This window comes from Malaclemys terrapin, chromosome 13 (genome assembly GCF_027887155.1).
Source record: "Malaclemys terrapin pileata isolate rMalTer1 chromosome 13, rMalTer1.hap1, whole genome shotgun sequence".
In the NCBI taxonomy this organism is placed as follows: Eukaryota; Metazoa; Chordata; order Testudines; family Emydidae; genus Malaclemys; species Malaclemys terrapin.
In genome coordinates, this window is record NC_071517.1 from 22,132,746 (window position 1) to 22,147,773 (window position 15,028).

A 15,028-nucleotide genomic window follows, 5' to 3' on the forward strand; every position below is an offset into this window, starting at 1 on the left:
CCCACTGGTGAGCCTGTGTACTGGGTCCCCCTCTGTGCCCAGTCCTCAGAGGATATGAGTCTATTACATCCCCAGGAAGGGAGCTTTAGTTCACCCCGTAGCAGCTTGTGCTTTTAGCTCTGGAGGTCACCAGCTCACTCCGCGGGGTGCAGGCCACGCTGGCGGCTGTCGCCCGTCCACACCACCGTTTGCGCTGTTGTAGCTAATTGGTCTAAAAACCAACGTCAGTTAAACTGGTGACACTTTTTTGGGTAGACAAGGCCTCAGTGGGAGGGTGGGGGCTTTCCCCCCCTCAGGCGCCTGCCTAATGCCCACTAATGTCAGTGGGATTGCTGCACGCTTAGCGATGCAGGCCCGACCCTGCAGGCGGCTGAACTCTCAGCTCCCCTTGAAGTTGGGGCTTTTAGCACCTGCCCTAGCGAGTGCTGCTGCAGTAGGCACAGAGCCTGTCTGATCCCCAGGGGTTCTGTTCTGGGCCCTGCGCTCTCAGGTGCTGAGGGAGGGGGAGCTGTACCTTGTTATGAGTGGGGCTCAAATAAAGTTGGCCATGTAGGTCAGAGCCTGAACCCTCCCACAGTGGGCCCAGGGCTCATGTCCTGCCACATCCCAGTAATGAGCACAAAGGTCCGTGGCGGGGGTGGACCATAGGTTCCCCTCTTCCCCCTGGCCTCCTCATCCAGCCTGCTTGTGAACTGAACTTAGTCGTGGTGGAAAAGCACCAAACTCACTTTCCATGGGAGGACGGCAGGCAGATCGCTGCAGGGGAGCCTAGCTCCCACCTGCGTCCTCTCACCTTTCCTGGCCTGTGAGAGAAGGGGGATGGGCAGTGGAGCCCAATTTCTCAGTCCGCCTAGGATCACAATGCCAGGGCCTCCTTCACCCTGCTCTCCTGCGCTGGCCGCAGACCCTGCACTTTGGGCCACTTGCCCTCTAATACGGGTTGAGCCCTCCTCTCCTACTACCCATGGAGCTAGCGGCACACGGGGGGGTCAGACCAGCGCCGCAGGCCCAAGCAGCCCTTTGCAGGTCACAGAGGCACCGGGACTGGGGCACCTGCCACAAAGCAAGAGAGGCCCCTTCTCTCCCGTATTGTAAGATATTTCACCAGGGATTTTCCAGGGAGTGTGGCACCCAACTCCCATTGGATTTCAATAGGCTTTGGGCACCTAACTCCCTTAGGCCCCTTTGAGAATCCCTGCCTTACTGTACACTAGGAGATACAGTGATTAATGAGGAAAACCCTGGAAACTGGAGCTCCAGGCTGTTGTTGGGACGTTCCCCCTAGATCAGGACAAGGTGACAGTTGACTGTAGACATGTCCATGCCCTCGACACAGGAATTTGCTTTCCCTCCTGTGAGCCACCATCCTCTGACTCTGCCAGCCTTTGGGGCATCCTGCACCATGCCAGTTGCCAGGCTTTGGGGGAAGGGCACTTCCAGAGGCTTGCTGTCTGGGCAGGGTGGGTTTATCGGCCGCTAGGATTTAGCGGTTAGCCCCCGAATGGGATAGGATTTCCTGCTGGATTTCATTTGTGTTACCAAGCGCTGAGACCCCGGGCGTGATCTGACCTTTACATTCTTAGCAATGAAAATCAATCAGGCTTTGTGGCTAGCCATAGCACTATCTCCCAGCCTGGTGGTGGTTAGAGAGGGAGGCTGGGAGCTGGGACCCTGGATTCTCTCCCCAGCTCTGCCCCAGACTCAAGGGATGACCTGGGACAAGTCACAGCGGGATGGTGAAGCTTCCTTCATGTTTGAGAGCCGCTTCGAGCCTCTCAGAAGAAGGACGCTGGATGGTAGGCAGTGCAAGGATGTTGATCTCAGGGTGGTGTGCGGCATTCACTGAAGTATTGACCTGGAAGCTGCCTCGAAAGAGAGAGGCCGAGGCACCTGGGGCTCGGGGAATAACCTGCATTCGGTGCATGGTTTCGCTGTGAATGTCGGGTGCAGAGGAAGGCAGTTGTGGAGAACATGCGCTGCAGCCCACAGGCCCAGGTGACACTCAAGCCTCACCCTCTGCCTCTTGATCGCCTCTGCCAGGTACCTGATCAAATTCCTAGCAAAGCTAACGGAATACCAGGATGCTAACAAAATGACACCGAGCAACGTGGCGATAGTGCTGGGCCCCAACCTCCTCTGGCCTCAAGCAGAAGGGTAAGCAGAATCCACTGGTGCGTGCGTGCGTGTAACAGGGTCCCCTCGGTGCCCAATCCACAGGGATACGTGTCTGTTACAGCCGCTGCTAGGGACCCTTGACATTTTAGCTCAAGCTGAAGCAGCTCAGGCTTTTAGCTCTGACGGTCCCCAGTTCAGTCCCCAGCGTGTTGGCTGAGATGGTGGTTGTCGCACAAGTACTGGGGAAAGCAGGATAGAGCAGCTCCCGGGGTGGACAAGACGGGTGAACTGGTGGATGCTGCTTCTGTTGCTGTTCTCCTTCAGCCCCATTAGCTCCTTAGCGGAGCATCCGCAATTCCTGCTGAAGTCAGTGGGAGCTGTGGGCTCTCAGCACATCTGGAAATCAGGCCACTTAGGTAGGGTGTGTTTTTAAAATCCTTTCCCTAAACTTCCCTAGGACCATAGATGAAAACACATCCCCTGCCCCATAGAGCTTGACAGTCTAACGACAAGGCATGCTAACGTGAGGCATAGGAGGCCGTTCCAGCAGAGGGAGGGTGAAGGGGGAGAGTTAATGCTGAGAAGGAAGGAAGCGTGTGTTGGATAAAGAGGTGGGTTTCCAGGGGCGAGGAGAGGAGGGGGTTCTGGGCCTGTGAGGACAAGCAGACTGCCCCGTGTGTCGGGGGCAGCATGGACGGAGGCAGAAGTAGGGAGGTGAAAGGAGAGAAATGGAAGGAGCAGAATCACATTTCCTATGTGAATTGATCCCTGAAAGTTCTTCCGGCTCCTTTGAGGTGGAAGGTGCTATAGACATGAAAACATCGTCATAATGGGTGTGTTAGGGCCTCGACTTCTCACAGGACTGGGTTAATTTTCTAACTATTGGCTACCTGGCCGATGTGCCTGATGTTATCCTAGTTACTATCCGACGTTGGGCAAGGCTGCCCTACGAATGCTACAGCAGCACCGTTGCAGCCTGCAGCGGTGCTGCTCTCCAGCATCGAGTGTCGCTGCTTCCTACAGCGACAAAAAGGCTTTTTCCATCAGTGTCGTTAATCCACCTCCCCAAACAGCAATTCTTCCGTCGACCAAGCCACGTCGACACCTTGGGTTGGGTCAGCTTAACCATGGCGCTCACGGTGCAGCTAGGTCGATCCACATGTTAAGAGTAGGCCAGGGCTCAGTATCAGTTCTGAAGGGCCTCTTTCCAGCCTGGAAGTGAAAATGACCAGCTGTCTGGGTGCTATTGGGAGCATTTCCCAGCATGCCTTTCTGGGGCGCGGTGAGAGCGGTGGGGTGCACCCAGGGTCGAAAGCAGCTGCTGTGCTGCTAAACGGAGCATGCGGGGCACACGCAGGTCCCCAGAATGCAGCTGAGGGCTCCCCGCTGGAGCACAGCAGCTGCGGAGTTGGCAAACCTGGCAAGCATGTCTGGATAGAAGGCAGCAGCAGAGCTGGCGAACGGGCCGTAGCCCCCTGACGTCAGAGGTCAGGGGAAGGCTAATACCCAATAGCAGCCCAGAAGCCATGGGGTCAGGCAAGCATCCAACTTACCCTTCTTTTGTGTTGGCTTAAATCATTCTTTATGGTTAAATCAAGACACTGGAGGTTAATTACAGTCCCTGCTTCCAAGGGCAGCAGGTTAGGGAAGCCGCTGCGGACTCTGGTCTTGGAGATGCCTTGGAGAACCACATGAGCCCGTATCCCTGCCTGCCGCATGCTCGGTTGCTCCTGGAGTATGGCCCTGCAGCTTTGGAGCTAATGGTGCGCACAGAAAAAGGAAGTGATGCCATAAACAAACGCGCAGTTGGGTTCAGGCTCCTTTAATAACATGATCCATAAGCTGACCACTGTTCTTGCCATGACGGCGATGTCCCTACGCTGTGGCTAATGTCCTGCAGCACAGAATTACCCCGTGGGCCGAACTGTCACGTTGGTAAAAATGTAGGACACTAGTAGGGAATGATGGGCCAGGTTCTCAGCTGGGAGTAGCAGCAATACAGTGGAGCTCTGCTGATCTACGCCAGCTGAGGATCCATCCCAGAAACGTCACAGTCATTAGAAAGCACTTCAGATGTGATGTGTTCATTTAAAAGCATCTAGAGCCTTAGAGAAGTGCTTTGTATTAGCAAGGTAAAGGGAGGGTATCGAGACGAGAGAGGGGAGGCAGTGGGTTAGTGCGCTCCCGGGGCTGCCCCTCCGGGCATTTGCACACCTGACATTCGTCACCATTATCGTTCTCTGCTGAGAACTGGAAAAGCCGGGGGGAGGAAGGGAGCTGCAGGGCAGAACTGAGGGGCATGGGCAAAGCTATGTGTGAGCCCATGGCTAGAACAGCAGGTGGCTGCAGGGCAGAACTGAAGGGCATCGGCAGAGCTGTGGGAGGGCGCAGGTCTGTAATACCAGGCTGGTTGGAGGGTCCCACCGGACTAGCAAGGGAATTGCCAGTCAGGACTGTGGTGCACTAGCAGAGCTGCGTTAGAAGAGCAGGAGGACCTGGCACGTGTTGGCTTCGACCAATGCTATTAACCACCCAGCCATCGCCGGTGCTGAGCTGCTGCCCCCCGTGTGTTGCAGAAACATCACGGAGATGATGACGACGGTGTCTCTGCAGATCGTGGGGATTATCGAGCCCCTCATCCAGCATGCCGACTGGTTCTTCCCTGGAGGTAGGCTGTGCGTCTCCTGCCGGGCGCTGCGTGCTTGCGCAGGTATCAGCGTTGAGAGGAAGCATAATGGAGCCGGCCCGCCAGGGCTGAGCCTGAGAGGAATGGGGGCAGAGGACACAAGCGTCCATTCCACAAACCAGCTTGGAGGCCTGTGAATGGGAAAAGGCCTGGACGGTCTCCATCCACTTCCAGGCACTGATGCCACAAAACCCGCTGTGGCCACTGGCATCGCTGGGCAGAGGGGCCGGAAGCTGGGTGGGGCGGGCCCTGCAGATGGCCTTCTTTCATCCCGGGGTAATGCTGGGGCTGTGTCGAGAGCTGTGCACTGTCGCTGCGCCCGGTCCACTCTGTGATTTGGGCTATGGGGCTGCCAGGCCTGCACCTGCCCCAGCTCTGCCCTATGACACCAGAGCTCTGGTGGCTGAGGAGAGGACTCTCCCAGCTTGGCCCCACAAGCCCCCTGTGCTCTGTGGCCCCAGAAGGCCTCAGAATCCGTGACGAAGCGCAAGGCAGCTTCACTCCAGCCCAGCCCCCAATGAGATGCGTCCATGGAGCTAGAGAGGGACCCTCACTGCTCCTCCAGCCCACACCAGCCGTCTCTCCCCCTCCAGGTCCTTACCTGATGGGTTATAGTCCCTATCCCTCGTGGAGTCAGCGGCTGGCTGCCCGCAAGCCTCGTCCATGTTCCCATGGGGCTCTCTGGTGCCGCTGGCAGTGGGAAGGGTTCTGTGTCCATACAGAGCCTGGCACAATGGGTCCTGGCCCATGGCCGTGCTCCTAGGCGTGATGCAGACTAGAAATAACAGCAGAGCCCTCTGCCTAGTCTGGATGCGAGGAGCTGCCCCCGCACAACACTGTACCCTCTTGCTTCCCCGACCAGACATTGAATTCAATGTGACTGGGAACTACGGCAGCCCCATGCACGTCAACCACAATGCCAACTACAGCTCCATGCCCTCCCCTGACATGGACCACTCAGACCGCAAGCAGCACGACCAGGCCCGGCGCCCCCTCAGCGTGGCCACGGACAACATGATGCTGGAGTTTTACAAAAAGGATGGGTAGGGCCTCTTCGCTTCGTTGCCGGGGTTTGGTTTTGGTGTAAGTCCGTTACGGTTGTGTGAGCCAGAAGAGGCCGCGCCTGGCATAGCCTTGGCTGGGAGATCTGCTTGGGACAGGGGCCGATGGGCATCGTATCCTGTAGCCTCCGCACTGGTGAGCTCAGATGCCTTGCTGCCTTGTCACTCCCACCCTCCCCTGCTCCTGACCCCTCCGCCCTCTCCGATCAGCTGCCTTTGAGCCATTTTAGATGGGAGACGAGCCATTTCCCCTCCCCCACCTCCCCAGCCTGAGGTAAGTCACGTTGATTACACAAGCTCCACCCAGAGATGAAGGGTTGGGGAAGGAGCTCTGGAGAGCCAGCTAAGTGGGCAGTGCTGCCGAGCCCTCGTCCTGCAAGGAGCTGGCTTGGAGGCGCCAGAGTGGGAGCAGAGGGTATTCAGAGGGAAGCGGGCCTGCCGCGAATTGTTAGGATGAGTTGTCATCACTGGGGTTTGAGAGGCGCACGCTAGGCGTTTGGGTCTAGCTCAGCCAAGACCAGGGATCCCCAGCCTGCTCAGCCGAGCCTTTTAAGGAAGCCATTGTCCTGCCTTTGCTAGTTGTTATGAGTTCCTGTGCGCTGATGTGCAAACCCTAGAGAAACACCGAGTCCATGCCTCAAAGGGCCCCTAGGCCCGACAGGCCGTCCCGGTGACACTGAGACCACGTGTCTGGCCTGAGGGAATCACTGCGGGCTCAGGTTTGGGAAGGAGATGGGCATTGCCCCTGGGGGTGAAGGAATAGTGAATACTAAGTAAATGTCTGGGCCACCCCCCCGAAGCTATGGGTCTGTACATGGACCTCCCCTGGTAGGTCTCCAGGGGCTATCACAGTGTGAATGTTCTATGATGGGGATTCTTTGGACTTGATCATATCTAAGCACTTCCTAACAATTAATTAATTCTTACATTCTCCAGTGAATATGGGCAAGTGTTTTACTCCCCCTACCCCCCCTTACAGAAGGATGAATGACATGAAGTCAGTTGGGCCATGGTCACGTGTCAAGTCAGCGACAGAGCTGGGAAGAGATCCCAGGAGTCCCGACTCCTCCCCCAAATCTCTCGGTGTAGCCACTAGCAAGCCACCATCCCAGCTTTAGCATATCTGGTGAGGAAAACAGCCCAGTTGTGTGACAGCTGAATAGGCCAGCTTCATTGGCATGCACCCCAGTCCCACTGCAAATCTCTGGGCAATGTTTACATTTCCCTGTGTGCACGGTGCAGCGCAAGCCCAGGAGCGTGAGTGGAATTGGAGCAGAAAGGGCACGCATGCTGAATCAGATTGGGAATATGGTCCAGAACCCTCAAGGAGCGGGACGGAGGCGGGTGAATGTGCACAAGGGGCTGCCCATTGGAGTTGTGAGTTAGCAGCAGCCATACCTGACAGCCAGACTGTTGCCTGCCTGGATGACAGCAGCTTACGTGTCAGGATTCTCCACCACCACAGGCAAGCTGGGATCCCTGAATCTCAGCTCTCCAGGCCCCTCAGTGTGCAGGGTCTCACCCACCAGAGACGAAAATCAAACCTGAAACATCTTAAAGAACAACTCCTCTCCCTCCCTCCCTCCCCACTTGCACACAGCCCCGTCTCCCTCCCACACACATTGCACTTACCAAAAGTTCCCATCCACTGAGCAAAATCGTCTTGTGTTTGCAGAATCCTCTGAAGTTTCTTCCAGCGCCGCCTTTCCTATTGAACAATCTGCTTGTCCTCCTCCTGCTGTAACCTGGATTCAAAGATCTGTCCTCCTTAGAGTGTTACCTTGGCCCTCTAAACTCCTTTCCAAACAACAGTCACTTTACCCAATGGAAGCTTTTAGCCTTAGTTTCTTTTACACTAATACTTGTATGTTTCTGTCCATGCAGCCTTAGGAAAATCCAAAGGTACGGTATCCTCTAGTAGCCACTGGACCCTTTTCAGGCCACCTGTGTTCTGAACACCAAGCCAGAGCTGTTCCAGTAGGCAGTGAGGTTAGAGCCTTCACTACTGAGCAAGCCAAAATACTGTTTTTTCGACATTTAGTGATGTCAGGGAGGCAAATTCTGAGCTGGATTCTCCCCCGGTGGATCGATTTCATGGGGTGTAAGCCCATGCCCAGTTTGGTCCAATTAGTGCAATTGCCTTAAAAGACCACTGCACTTTCATAACTTTGGGAAAAAACAAGGGCTCACTTCCTCTTTTGGAGTAATTCAACAGGAAGCTTCTCCAGCTGGGAGGAATACAACAGCGTCACTACCCGGAATGCTCTCCCATTCATTTTGGCTTCTAATGGCTCACTCAAGTTTGTGGCTGTTTGGAAAGACCTCACAGCAGGGTGGCCATTTCCCGCTGCCACCTTTGTAGGTGAAAACTTTTGCCACACCCTACAACAGTGCTGCTTGCACAACCGTCTCATCTCCCCAAAGGTTGTGATGGGACACAGCAGCTTCTGAGCAAAACAAACAAGATCTAAGGCGAGTTGTTACTTTGGTAGCAATCTCTCTTCTGGTGACACTATTGCTCTCTGCAGGGTTGGGAGGGGGCCTGAGCCAATAGCCAAGCCCTAACTTTGATCCTGACCAATGGAGCCTCCAGGCAATGCCACTGACAATGAAGGCGTGTTTGGAGCCTACCTACAAAGTTCTTCCGGGACAGTTCTGACCCTCTACAACCCCTGCTGCCCTGCAAGTTGAATTCCACTGAAGAGCAGTGGGTTCCCTGGTATAAGAGGAGTTTTTAAAGGGCCAGACCTGGATCTCATCCAAAACAGGTTAGGCCAATCCTCCACTGAGGGTCCTGCACTGGTCTTGTGTCCCAGTGTTTCACGAGGAGCCGTTGGGCTGCACTGGTGCTCTCTGGAAGGAAGGCTGCCAGGATCTGAATAAGCTTTACTGACCTGGATGTAGTGAAATGTTTTTTCTCCCCTCTTGCTGCAATCTGTGCTTTATTTCTTTGCTCTGAACCTTACTTCCAAGATGGTAAGGGAGTGTCTTTGTGTTCCCCCCCTCAGCATGGGCGTCAGGGTGATGGACACATCTTGGGTGGCCCGCAGAGGCACCACCATAGTTCGAAAAGCGTCCTCCACCCCGCCTGCCATGCAGCCCCCCGCGCCGCCTTCCGATCTCGCTGCTACTCCTCAGTCACCAATTCCTGAGCAATCTCTTGATATTTCAGCTACTCCCTCCCCTACTCCAACTAGTTTCGGCTTCCAGCCAGGAGCCGAACGGGCAAGGTAAGTCCGGGCGGCAGCGACTGCTGCTGCCACTGCTGCTTTACGTGGCCTTTGTAAACACGCCTAGCTCCTGCTCACCTGCATGTGCCCTTTTGATTTCACGCTTCTGCTTTCTGGTGTGTGTGAATCCAGGCACAAAATAAACCCAAACGGTGACCGCCCAGCAAAGAGGAAAATCCCCGAGCAGCCTCGGGAGAAGTGGTGCTGGAAAATGCCATTTCTAGGCTGGCTGGAAAGACAGACGCTTTTGCAAAAGCAGAGACTGGATGCTCAGGGCAAATCCTCCCTTTATCCATGCTGCAAATCTGATGGAGATTCTGCGCTCGCAGTGCATGCACCTCACCCCAGAGGGCGCTGTGCAGAGATGCTAGGAGTCCCCTTTGGAACACTCCAGTGGCCGGGAGAGCAGGAGATAGGCTCCAGGCTGTCATGTGGCTTCAGGTAGTGCTAAACTGTTGGGGCTACCTAACTGGCTGTTTCATTGGCCCTGCCATTCCCGCTGGTCTCCCACAAACAGGCACTCCTTGGCCAGACCAATCCCCCACGTCTCCCCATTCCACTGGCTGGAAGGAAGATGATGGAGGCACTCCTTTTGGGGTCGGTTAGACTGTCGGCCAAGCACAAGCACACTCTAAATTACACCAGCAACTTGTGCTCTTCTAGCCGTTGCCCCTCACCCCCCTTTGCACACTTGGGTGCAGATTGTGCACCTGGAAAAAAGCTGGGTGACTGTGGTGCATGAGCAGATTTTGCAGCCAGTTTCAGAACCTCCTTTGCAAATGTGCTTAGCCCTGAAATGTCATTCCCTGAGCCCATTCCTTACTAGAACATCCTCCCATGGAGAGGGAATGTTCACTTCCAGTGCCTCTCTCAGAAGGCCACGGATTTATTTTGTGTTGGTAGATTCACACACTGCTTCCTGGCGGGCAGCCGGAAAACAAGCGAGGCTGTCAGGTGCAGTCACCCGCGTGCGCAGGGAGTGGGGCCGATGTGACTCCTTCGTGCTTCCAATCTGTGCTTCCGTCGTAGCCGTGCTTCCTGCAAGTGTGGAAGTTAGCTTCTCATGTGCTGCATGCCAGGGGGCTTCCCAGCGCCCAGCCAGCTCAGCATATGTGCCAGAGAGATTTGTGATGAGCTCTGGCTATCAGGTAGAGAGCTCACACAGACCCCATCCTTTAACACGAGTTACCCTGACTCTGTGGCCGAAAGCACCAAAAAAAATCTGCTCCGGGCCTGGATTTTGCTCTGATTTCTGTGCACCTGTTGACAGCATTTCTCCCCGATCAGTTATTTGGTACATTATTTAACACTTGCACATGAAGGGCCCAGAGCCTGATCTCCATTACACCCATGTAAATCTGGAGCAGCCTTGTTCATTGCAGTGGAGTTACTCTGGATGTACACTGCTGTAACAGAGACCAGAGCCTGCCACAGCTTGCTCGCTCGTTACCTCCTATTGTTGTGTCGAATAGCCGCGACCCACAAGTCCCATGTCCCCCAGTTCCACTGTCTGCGTTCACCTGTCTTGGGTCACAGTGTATCTCCCAGCTGGTACGTTGAACCTGATCCTGTCATAATCTGAATGTGTTCATTTTCTTATTCCCTGACCCTGCTTAGACGCCTTTCTCACATGTCAGTGTCCTTTCTGCCTGACTTTATGCAGATGTTACAGCATTAGCGTCAGTTCCCAGGACTATGTAAGTCTGTTCCCTCCCCTCCCTGAGAGCCAGCCTCTGCAGGAGACACATGGAGGGCACTTCCATCCCAGTGGGTGGGAGATCTTGCCGTGTGCTCTTTCCATTTCCATCACGTCCTGCCTCCCTCCTGCCTCCCTTTCTTTATAGACTGGCGTTGTGCTAAACGGAGATCAAAGGGGGGATGCGGATCCAGGGGCCAGGCGGAGGGCGAGGAGCAGGGCCGAGAAGCAGACCCCTATGACATGAAAGACATGCGACGTCATTAGAAAGCGTTCCATGCTGCCCCGCCTCGCCCCCTCCCCCCCCCCCCCCCCGGTGGAGGGCTCTTCCTCACCTGGCGAATGCATGTCCAGGAGTTTGGAAAGGGGTTTTAGGTGTCAACCTTCAGGGCGTCACCACTGCAGACCCTTTGACACTTGCCTGGCCTTGCATTTTGGCACAGTGCCCCGCTATTCTGCCTATAATCCCTGGCTTGGGCCCTCTCTCTGCCACTCCTGCCTTGCTGTTCTCTAGATCAGTGGCTCCCAGCCCCAGGCAGTGCCCTCGATGCTTCAGGCTTTGTGACTGGCACCCTGGGCTACCCTTCCTTCCTGTTATGATGCCCCACAGAGCTAGGCCCTAGTGAAGAGCCTCAGCCCACCTCTCATTCAGCTGTGAGCACCCTGGCCTTCTGTGGCCCTCAGGTGGCTCGTGCGGCTGTAAAGCCAGATTGTGGCACAGCCCCAGGTCTGGGGCAGGTTCGAGCCCCCAGGGCCACAGGAGGGCAACGGCAGGCACAGGCTGCAGCCTTAGGGCCAGACTTTGGTTTCCACTTCCCCAGAGGAAAGCCAGAGACTCTGGGTTTCCGTGACGCGATGTGTCCATTGACCCATATGAGCGAGCTCAGACCCCAGCCCCGTGCCCTCACCCTAGGAGGCTGGGACCCACTGCTCTGCCCCCTCCCCCGGTGCCCCCCCTTCCCCACCCCGCGGCAGGCTCTGAGCTCAGTGTTTCTCTTGTTGTTGTTACTCCTCTTTGCTTCTCTGCCAGCCTCGCTGCTCCGGGTGGGTTCCTCCCTGTACCAACACTTCTGCTCTTGTTTTTGTCTGTCTGTCTGTTTGGACATTTTGCAGCACGGATGATGTGTCGTCTAGTTGGTTGGACTCCTGTTACCACTACCCTTCCCCCGAGGACGACAGGCCCCCCCCTTACCCTTGCTATCAGCACCTCCGCCATTACCACCCCCAGGCTCGGCCCGAGGCCCCCTCACCACCCTACCGGTGGTCAGGGCACAGCCAAACTCTGCCTCCCCGCTCCTCCTCCTCCTCCTCCTCTCCCAGCCCTCAGCCGCTTGACATTAACTCGAACCCAAAGCCGTGTTTCCTTCACCTCCCCAAGCAGAGCTCCCTCACCGAATCGCATGCTCTCGAAACTAATCTCTCCGCCCCCTCCATCAAACCCCCACTTGTCTTAGCCAAACCGGACCCACCTGGCGCTCCCTACCCCTCCCTTATGTCAGCCTCTCCCCCCTGGGTCGGCTGCGCCAGCGACAGAGGAGCCGGCCTGACTAGGTAAATACCTGTGTGTTTGAGGGTGAAAGGGTTCAGAGCCATCGGCTCGCCGTGCACCGCGGGGACAGCCGCCGCTGGGGACAGGCCCTGAGGCCCAGGTCGAGCCTTCTCGCCCCCAGAAGCTGCCGTTGCATGGGGCGGCACTGGGCAGCTCGTGAAGGGGGCGGACGGAGCGCTCTGCCAGGCGCCGCCACCTTTCCGTCGTATCCCAGGGAGCAGGGGTGCAGGGCCAGCCCTTCCCCCACCCGCCACAGAGCTACGAAGCAAGGAATCAGAGTCAAATGAGCGTCACAGGGCAGGCTGATCCAGAGCAGCTCCTTTGACCCAGCGGTGCCCTCATGAGCTGGTGGGCTTAGCCGCCTCTGCAGTGCAGGCTGTGAATGGCTGCTGCCTGGCCCGGCCAGCTTGCCGTTGCTCACCCAAGAAATCCTGATGAGCCATTACATCGCTTGCTGTGCTGCCTTGTCCAGAGGTTCTTTGCTGCTGGGTGGCTTGGACCCCTCTATACATTTCTTGGCCATTGCGAGTGAGCGCTGTAGCTGGGGATTAAGAAATGGACTTGGGGAGGAAGCTTTAAAAAAAAAACCAAAACTAGTCCCCATGACAAGTTCTTAGATGCATTGACTCCAAGACCAGCAGAGTCCATTGGGATCAGCTACGCCGGCCTCCGGTATCACATAGGCCAGAGAACTGCCCCAAATAATTCCTAGAGCCCTTCTTAGCAAACAGAGCTCCCTCTGGAGGAGCAGCCGTTGCGGGGCAGGGAAGGGGTTTTGTTCTGCTCTCTTTCTGCTGTACGCCATGCGACTAGGAGGGGTGCAGCATCGCTTCATGCTCTCATTGTGCTCCGCCTGCTTGAAAAGACGTACGCACATCTTGAGTCCAGTGTGTAGCGCGTCTCCGGAAGCAGCTTCTGTCGGGCAAAGAATCGGGAAGGGGGTTGGCTTTGCCAGCGCAAACGGCTGCTCTTAGCAAGGCCTGCGTGCCTAAGAACAGGCCAGAGTGCGAGGGGCGTGAGCCAAGTGACACTGGGCTGTGGGGCAGAGGGAGGTCCATGGGGTGGCTTCAAAACAAAGGGACTTACATGTTTTCCTCCTTGTTCCTGTTTGTTTCTTTTCAGTACTTTAAAAACCAAGGAGCTGTCGCCCATGTCTGGGCAGAAAGGCAGCCCAAGCTCCGGTCACGTGGCCCCATGTGGGAGCATGCAGCAGGTGGCCAGTCCCACACAGCAGCTGTCCACGGAGCAGAGCCCTCACGCACTGCGCAAAGGTATTTGCTGCCTTTCCAGGGCTGGCTAATGTAACCAGTGCAAGGTGATGAGTATAATAAAATAGCAAGCTTCATGCACACTCAGACAGGTGTGGGTTGTGCTCTCTAGCACGGCATTCTGAGTGTGCGTGGGTGCAGATTGTCCGGCGGGGCCATTACAGGCTCAGGGATTTGAAGGTATGTTTTCCTGGTGCCTGAGGAGGTGGGCTTTCATGTGCCTGGATCTCCACACTGTCCAGCTCACAGAAGGACTAATCATATGACCATCTGGCATTTGCATGGACCCTGCTTGCCTCGTGCTGGATTTTTTCCAGCGATGGCGCTGCATGGAGGTGAGGAAGGCCAGCTCTCCGGTAGAAGCCCCTTGCCGGTGTATTTATACAGGCAAACCATTCCGAGTGTGGATACACTGTAACACGCACACACACACAAACATGCACACTTTGCTGGTAAAAGTGCAGTTGTGTTGGTGCAACTGCGTGGCACAGCTCAATTGGTCAGGGATCGCACACCTCGTGTCCCAGCTGACAGAGCTATGCCGGCAGAAGTTTGTGCGTAGGCTAGGCCGAAGATCCTGTCAGAAGGACAATTATAATTCGGTCTGGGACAGATCCTGAGCTGGTGTCAATCAGTTTAGCTCTATTTAGTCAACAAGGCTACGCTGATTTACACCAGCTGGTGATCTGGCCCGTGATAAGACTCGTATGAAAACTATGTTGGGTCTTGATTTGATGAAGGCTGTTGCTAAATTACATGCTGTAGAGATCTCCCATCATCCCCATTTTTCTGTCAGGGAAATGAGCTCACCACTGACTGCTGGAGCTGAGGAAGACTTGACTAGGTGGGTTACACTTGCTTTGTATGTGGAAGGTTCTCATTGCAACCACAGACTTCTTTGTTTGTTTGCTCGAATGAAAGCTACAGATGCTCCTCAGGAGCTGCTGAGAATTTCCACCCAGAAGCAGGAATTACTGGACATCTCATCAGTTCTCATCAAATCCCCAACCTGCCCTGTCTGGGCAGACCCCAGACACTGGGATAATTACAATGTGGGTCAGAGAAGCATCCAAAGGTCTGAGTGCTCATGCAAACCACCCCTCTGAACCTTTGGAGGTTGGTTATTAGACAACAGGTAAAATTTTCAAAAGCACCCGAGGGCCAGATTTTAAAAGGTATTTAGCTGTTTAAAGATGTAGCTAGGCACCTGGTGGGATCTTCCAAACGGACTCAGGTACTGACGAGCCTTCTAGTGAGACTAGGGCCCCTGAGTGCCTAAATCACTCTTGAAAAATGGGATTTAGGCTCCTAAGTCACTTAGGCACCTTTGAAAATTTTGCCCAATATGTCTTAACGAAAGCACCCTCGGTACCTAGGTCAATGGAGCTTTCAGCTCCTGGAGTTCTGCCCTTCCTCCCCATCG

General features: G+C 55.4%; 1 protein-coding gene across 11 annotated transcripts in view; it reads left to right on the plus strand.

The window, feature by feature from the left end:
• Window positions 1–15,028, plus strand: part of ARHGAP44 (Rho GTPase activating protein 44) — a 151,771-nt gene that overhangs the window by 126,892 nt on the left and 9,851 nt on the right. For 5 of the 11 annotated variants that reach the window (XM_054047735.1, XM_054047742.1, XM_054047739.1 and 2 more), the window contains 7 exons: window positions 2,041–2,154; window positions 4,692–4,783; window positions 5,664–5,844; window positions 7,747–7,764; window positions 8,871–9,092; window positions 11,902–12,339; window positions 13,460–13,608. In XM_054047735.1, the coding sequence (XP_053903710.1) occupies window positions 2,041–2,154; window positions 4,692–4,783; window positions 5,664–5,844; window positions 7,747–7,764; window positions 8,871–9,092; window positions 11,902–12,339; window positions 13,460–13,608 (1,214 nt within the window). The remainder of the gene's footprint in view (window positions 1–2,040; window positions 2,155–4,691; window positions 4,784–5,663; window positions 5,845–7,746; window positions 7,765–8,870; window positions 9,093–11,901; window positions 12,340–13,459; window positions 13,609–15,028) is intronic. The other 6 variants (XM_054047744.1, XM_054047743.1, XM_054047736.1 and 3 more) reach the window with 4 other exon arrangements.